This window comes from Pteropus alecto, unplaced genomic scaffold (assembly GCF_000325575.1).
Source record: "Pteropus alecto unplaced genomic scaffold, ASM32557v1 scaffold95, whole genome shotgun sequence".
NCBI classification, from domain to species: domain Eukaryota; kingdom Metazoa; phylum Chordata; class Mammalia; order Chiroptera; family Pteropodidae; genus Pteropus; species Pteropus alecto.
In genome coordinates, this window is record NW_006441071.1 from 12,184,199 (window position 1) to 12,192,007 (window position 7,809).

The 7,809-nt window shown below is 38.9% G+C and overlaps 1 protein-coding gene across 1 annotated transcript in view; it reads right to left on the minus strand.

Moving 5' to 3' along the window:
- Positions 1-7,809, minus strand: part of PDCD1LG2 (programmed cell death 1 ligand 2) — a 48,807-nt gene that overhangs the window by 17,536 nt on the left and 23,462 nt on the right. Inside the window, exon 4 of the mRNA XM_006918375.3 lies at positions 3,995-4,264. Coding sequence (XP_006918437.1) covers positions 3,995-4,264 — 270 coding nt within the window. The remainder of the gene's footprint in view (positions 1-3,994; positions 4,265-7,809) is intronic.

Consider the following 7,809-nt stretch of genomic DNA (forward strand, 5'->3'; position numbering starts at 1 on the left):
CAAGAGAATGGGTCTTCTGAGTCTTAGCCTTACAACATTGAATATGTCTCTTTTTTCTTTCTAAAGGCTGAAACATGGATGTGATAGTGACCCAGCTTAGACAATTCAATAGGGATAACACCCTGGAGAATATCAGAACAATGGGATGGAAAGAATCTGGATCACTGAATGACTTTATGGACTATAGCTACTTACCTGCTCTAAACCACCTTCTATCTCTAAATATTACATGAGAGAAATATACTTTTGTCTTTTTTGAGTCACTATATTTTGAGGTCTCTTAGCCTATCTTCTAATACATATTTTTCTAAATTGTTTTATAATATTTGCATGCTACTTAACAATGATACGATGATGCAATGAGAAAACTGTTTGTTTTATCCTTGGCCCCAGTTCTATCTATTCACAAGGAAGCCATGCCTCTTGCTAAAAGTGCCATATTTTTTTCCTTCTTCTATCCTTTCTGAGTGCTAAGGACTTTAGAAGTATATTTAATCTTCACAATAACCCTATAAATTATCTACCATCATGCACCCTCATTCCACAAATGAGAGACAGTTCTAGGGTGGCTCAGTCATATATTCGAGTTCTCAAAGCTAGTAGGTAGCAGAAAGGATTTGAAATTCAAGTCCACCTGACTTTGGAGCCATGCACTTGACCACTGAGGGAAAGTCACTGCCAGGTCCCCTGGGAGGGCTTCTCTGTCAGCCCTATAAGGATCTTGCTACAGTTATTTCCTGTGCTCCAGCCCAATTATATCTCCTAATGAAAATGCAGCAGGTGACTAAGCAGAAGAAACTGTTTTAAAAGGAAAATCGTCTCATTGCTCCTTAATTTCTGATCGAAACTTAGGATATTCTATCGTTCATTCTAGAGTCATGGGAGCAACTCCCACACCCAGACTTTTATCGCTGTATTTGTTTGATTCACTGACTCCTGGAGAAGCTTGTGGTAGATCACAGAAAGCAGCAGTGAGCAGCGCAGCTTATGAGAATGAGTAGAAAGGGGACAGTCATAAGACAACTTAAAATGCATTTGAGAAGTAGAAGCTAAGAACCCGTGGGAGGATGTGTAGCAGATCATTTGACTTCTCTGATCTGGACAGTCTGGTGGTTGGGGTGATAAGATCATCTAAGACTAAGTCTTTAACCCATTACTCTGACATTTATTGAGCACTTATTATGAGCAGAGCATTCTGCTTTTGTTTCGGTCTGGGTATAAAGAAGATTCATGTGAATGATTAAAATACACAGAAAATAAAATAGTAATGAAAGAGAAAAGACAAATCCAGTCACAGGCAAACAAAGAAATGGTACAAGTAATTGGTCTTAGGAGGTGAGATGAGGAAAGACCCCTTGTATCCTGAAGTTACCTGAGCTGCCCTGGACAGAGAGTGGGCTTGGAGCTGGCTAAGAAGCGAATAATAATATTTTATGTGGCAGAAACTGCCTGAGCAAAGAGGTCATAGAGGTGGAGAGAGGTGCAAGGAAGTCTCAGAGAGTACAGGGTGAGAAAAGGTTGCTGACCGGAACAGAGGATACATGTCAGGGGATAGTAGGATGAATATAAAGCTGGGGAGGATGGGTAAAACTAGGTTGAGAATTTCTAATTGCACAAAGATTTCTCCCTCTCCTTGGCAGTTGCATTCATGAGTGATAGCCTAGGAGATCCCAAGCTTTAATGCAGACCTGATAGGCCTCTCCCACAACTGTTGACTATTCAGTCAGCTATGCTGGCTCCTAGAAAAAGAGAGAGGGACCACCTTACTTTGCTCTTATCTTCTCATAGCCTCAAGGCTTCCAGAGAAATTATCAGTCTGCCCTTCTACTTCTCTACCATGAAGAAAAACACTCATATGATCAGTGGTGCAATGGGTAGATTCTAGTTATTTCTAAATTCATCTTACCCAGGTCCCTATTTCTCTGTGGAGATCTTTATATAAGTGTCCTTCTAGAAAACCACATTCCATCCAAAGTACTGGCCTACACTCAACCAAGCAGGAAATCCCATATAACAAAGAACAGTTGAGTAAATATGAGTGGACTTCAGCTGTGCAAGTGATACACTATTGTAGTCCTGCCTCACTTCCTCTCAGCTTCACCTTGGATTTCAGACATGGATTAGGTAGAATTCTGGTTGGGCTTTGACTCACTTCATGGTAAGTGATTCATGTCAAGCTTATACTTGCTTTTTCTGCCCTGGGATGATTCTGTTGCTATAAATGGCTATGGGGAGCTTACTCAGTCCACATGCATGCACAGCTCATAGTGGAAGGGAGTTAATACTTCTGGGGATAGCTGTCAATCACTGAGGATGAAAGCTCACGATTAGTCCCTCCACCTGAAGTCTTTCGAGTAAACATCTTAGGAGGTCCTTGCATATTTGAATTCCTGTTGCCCACATCAACAACTTTGATCAAATACCCCTATATTTGTTTTCTTTCTTTCCTGTCTTAATTTCCTGTCTTAATTTCCTAAACCTCTCACCTCTGCTCCTTGGGATCACCACCCAAATACCCACATGCCAATAAGTCATTATAGGCTCTGTTTTGTCTAAGACAAAGGACAAAAGGTGAACAAAATGACAACATAGTGAATTTTCTATAAAGTCAAATTTAATCAGTAGTAGGGACTATCCTTTATTCTGAGATTACATCCTTTACTTGAATGGTAGCAGAAATGTTTCCCCTCCAAGAAGCCCATGGTCTAATCCCCGAAACCTGTGAATGGGTTACCCTACATTGCAAACGGGTTTTGTAGATGTGATTATATTAAGGACCTTGAACTGGGAAAATCATCCTGAATTATAGAGTTGAAGTCGGGGGAAGGCATCTAGCGTAGTCACAAGGGTCTCTAAAAGGTGGAAGAAGAAGGCAGGAGAGCTAAAGAAAGAGATGTGACAACAGAAGCAGAGGTCTGAGAAATGCAGTTTCTGGCTTTGAAAGTGGAGAAGAGTTCATGAGCCTAGGAATGCAAGTGGCCTCTAGAAGCTAAAAAAATCAAGAAAATGAATTCTTCCTTAGAGCCTCTGCTACCCTGTCTACACTTTGATTTGAGCTTAGTGAGGCCTGTTTTGGACTTCTGACCTCCAGAAGTGTAAACTAATAAGTTTATGTTGTTTTAAGCCCACAAAGTTTGTGGTAATTTGTTATAGGAGTAACAGGAAACTTAAGCGCTTGGTGATAAAATGACTTGTCTCTTATGAAATAATACTACATGTTAATTCCTCTTATTTGGCAAATTAGTGTTCTTACTTGGCAAAAAAAATATTGTCAGACTTCCAAAATTGTTTGAAATTTTGCTGGTGTATGAAGTTCTAAAGTACGCGATTCAGCATAGCCAGCAAAAGCTTTGGGAGATATTTTTTTTTTTTTTTTTTGAGGCCAGGTTTTCTGTGAACTTCCCAAACCATCTGACTGGCAGCAAAGCCAGCAAAGTAATACTCATCCTGCTGACTCAAGGCATAGTGCCTGAGACATAGTGATTAGCTTTTGTGCTAGATATTTTCTGTTTCCTCTTCTCTACATTTCATCTATTCTCTACATTTCTGTCTGAGCTCTGATAAGTTGATCTTTGTGGAACATATTAGTGGACTACCCTGTTCCCCTACTTCCAGCCGGGTTTAGCCAATGGGAGGCAACAGCGGGAGATTAGAGGGTGGTAGGAGAATGAGGTTGAAGTATTCATTCACCCACCTTCTGCTCTTTTGAATTGCTGCAGGAGGCAGCATTCCTCTGCTGGAGGGCACACCTCCTGTCAAGTGGTGCTTTCCTTACAGCTCCCTTCTCCAGATTTTAGTAACCTCTCCAATAGCGGTAGTTGATCCCCCATTGTTGAAGCCCCAGGGTCCTTCACTATCCTTAGTAGTTTCTCCAAATTCTGATCACAACTTTATAAATGGTCCCTTTATTACACTCTTCTCAAACTACTCATTCTGAGTATGTTTCTTGCCTGAACCCTGACTGACAGAGCGAGGAAGGGCGGGCAACTCTTACCTTGAGGGTCGATGATGGCTGAAGTAAGTTCCTTCAAATTAGCATTCCAGAACTCACAGCTGAAGTTTCTGCCAGGGTGTGGCTTTAGGCGCAGAACACTAGTGACCTGGTAGAGGCCTTCAGAGGTCTTCATGTGGCTTGTATTGGCAGAAACACTGATATTTGGCCAGGACACTTCTGCCAGGGGATAACCTTCAGCCTGGCAGGTGAGCTCTACCTCGTCTGTCCCTGGGACCTTAAGGATATAAGTGTTTATTTTCTTGTAGGAAGCTGGACAATAGAAGAAGAAATAGAAATAAGTCGTTCTTTTCTGATTCCTGTAGAGCTCTGTACTCAGTGCCATATGAAATGAATAAAATGATCATTATCAATATTAAGTAATAATGGCTTTAATTTTTTACACAATTTCCTCTGTCCAAAATATCATGCTATTTTATTATTGAATTATTTAATTCTTACAACAAAAATGGCATTGTTGATATTCTCAATTTTTGTTGGAGGTAACTGAAGAGATTTAGTATTTTGCTCAGAGTAACAGGGCTATTAACTGGTGGAGCCAATATTTGCACATTGGAAGTTTGATTCCAATTCTCAATAGTGTTTTATGCCACCACACTCTCTGGCTTCTTATATTACTGTAAATTATCTCACAAGTGAGGACTAGAGAAAAGAGAGAAGATGGATAAATAAAATTACTAACTAATCCCTAGACCTCACTTTATTCAGAGTTTTTTCTAACACCTTTTATCTACTTCTCCCTTTCTTCTATTCCCTGATATTAGGAGGGAAAAAATTGAAGACCAAGATTCTGTCTATAAATAGTCAAAAATTGAGTATATGTATTATTTAATTCTCTTCTCTAGTGCATGCACAAGCACGCACACACGCACATACACTATTCTGTGCAGTGTATGCTGAATGAATTAATCAGATTAATCCTTGCCCTCCGAAAAACAGATCTAAAATAAACACGAGTGACACTGAGAACAAAGGTACAAAAACAAATTGTCCATCTCTCTTAGAGCTAAAAATAAATAAGAACTAACAACATATGTAGGTAGATACCATAGAATGTGGAAAGTAACCTGTTGACTTCTGGTGAAGGGAAGGGAAAGTGAACATTAGTTTTCATTAAGTAGAAAATATTCCTTAAGAAATAGAATTTCAATACAATCTTTGCAGTAAAGATAGATATGTGGTACAGGTATGATTAAACTTTTTTTCTTAAATTGTTGGGAGGAGTATAAATGGGCACATATTTTGTGAAAAGCGATTTTATATTAAATAATGATAACAGCCACGTGGAAAACATCAAATATGTATGATTTACTAAGTGTTTTCTGGGTGCTGAGCTTCATGCCATTTGCTTTTACGTACTGTAGAGGAGGGAGGAATGTTCATGGCTCTCTCCATAGTTTTTGCCCCTTGAGCATCTCCCCTGCGTGTCTTTATATTATGAGTTACTATTTTGATTAGTCTTAGCCAAACACACTCACTGGGTCACGTTCACTGGAGAGCAGGGTGACTGCACCTTCAAATGCTGTTAAAAACCTGTGACCCTCTGTTGAAGTTCTTGGTGCAGTAAAGCATACTCAGCTGGGCCTATCGGCCTGCCTGCCTGCTTCAAAAAGCTCTGACATCTTCCCATCTCACAGTATTCCAGTTTCTGTTTGTGACTGGGTGGGACAGATTTTCTTATCCATGAGTCTGGATAGATGAGTGATTTTAGGGTCTGATCTGCAAACCTGGACCCTCAGGTTAAGATGAGGGAACAAGAAACAGGAGGTCCCTATTCTAAGTCATATTCCGCAGTGTAAATCACCAGAGAAGCCCCCAAATCAAGAGAAGGGAAAGGGGAAAATCATGTGCTCATCCAATAATTAATTTAAAAAAATAGAGTTCCTTTCCCATTTGGTATTGATTATTGTGTATATAGCCCACTTAATCCAGAACTTGGAGAGGAGCAGGGATGAGTGGCTCTAAAACCTGGTTCTATTCCCTTAACATATATTATCTCATTTAAACCATACAAGGACCCTAGAAGGTAGGTAAAATTCATATCTTATTTTGTAAAATTAAAAAAAAAAACTGTAATCTGGTGTGGCTAGGGAGGACTCATGCCCTTCATGGCTACAGTATTCTGAATTCTGCATTGGAATCATAAAAAAAAAATATGATTCTGTATGTAATTCCAAAAGTCTGGGGATGGAGCAACATAAAAGAGGGATGTGTTTTCCAGGGAGACTTAGGAGTACCCAGAACTAGTACATGAGGAGAATCAGGTTCTGAACCAGCCTACTGAAGGACTTGAACTAGTTAGACTCGCCAGTTTCCTTGGAGCCAAATTTTGGTCTACCTCTAGAAATCAAAAAGTACCTCAGTCAAGCATTCTGAGTACTCTGTCTTTTGTTTTATGTTATTTACCTATACTTTTTTCCCCTTGGTGCAATGTCCTCTTGTAATCAGTTCATCCTATCATATTGTAAGCTATTTCTGAAGCTCTGGAGTCTCTGGGGAAGGTGGAGAACAAATGGATTTATAGGAGTAGTGTTATGGGTGAAGGTCTAGCCCGCTCCCACAGGGTAGCTTGGGACAAAAAAAACAAAACAAAACAAAACAAAAAACTGATTTTGGTGGCCAAGTTGATAGGTGATTCCAGAGGTAGAAGGGCCAGGAATCAGAAGCTGGGCTGAGGCTTTGGCTTGGGATATATAAATGAGGGAGCTCATGGGAGAGACCTTCAACTAAAAGAAATCGGCAAGGTTTGGGGAAGGGACAGGAGCCCACATCTACGTTTATATAGCATTAAAGACATCTTCACAGCCTCTTTTGTATTTGGGAAGTAGCTAGAAAGGTGTCATTATCAGCCTCACACAATGGGGAAGCAGGACTGAGGGTGATATTCTTAGGAAAAGATGAGTAAATTTTTAGAATTTCAGAGGTGATCTTAAAATTCAACAAGCTCTACTTCCTGCTCACTAAGAAATATCTTCTGCAGCGATTTTGCTAGGTAACTATCTTGATGAATGTTTCACATACACTTAGAAATAATGTGTATTCTGCAATTGTCGGGTATAAGTTTTATATATGTCTTTTAGGTCAAGATGGCTAACTGTGTTGTTCAACTCTTCTATTTTTTGTTTGTTCTATCAGTTGTAATAGAGATTAGTTGAAATGTCCAAATATGATTGTGGATGTGTTTATTTCTCCTTTCAGGCCTGTCAATTTTTGTTTTGTATATTTTGAAGCTATGTTGTTAAATGTACACACATTTAGAATTATTATGTGTTCCTGTCAAATTGATTTTTATCATTGTGAAATGTCCCTTTTTATCTTTAATAATACTTCTTTTCTGATGTTAGTAACCTGCTAGATACTAACTTTTGGTTAAATACATCTATGAATGGAAGCCCTTACTTCCAGAAGTAGTCACTGCTATGATTAGATGATAAGAAAGTTAAACTTTCATTGGGAAAATCATCTTTACACCAAGTCAAATTTTGCCTCATGTAGTGTCAACTATGAGTACTTGTCTGATTTAGTAAAACAACATACGGTAAGCAAAGTAGCTAAGAGTCTGAAAAGTTTGGGCTTCAGAGTCTGAAAGGTTTGACCAGGCTTGAGCCAACAACTGGTTATATGACCTGTTGAGCCTTCAGATTTTACATTTATAAAATAGGTGTAATATGTTTCCTTAACAGTGGTGTTAGGATGATTAAATGAGTTAGATGCCTAGAACGTAATAAATACTCAATTAGTGTTAGTAATATTATATATTACTATTATATAATAATATAATATTATATAATATAATA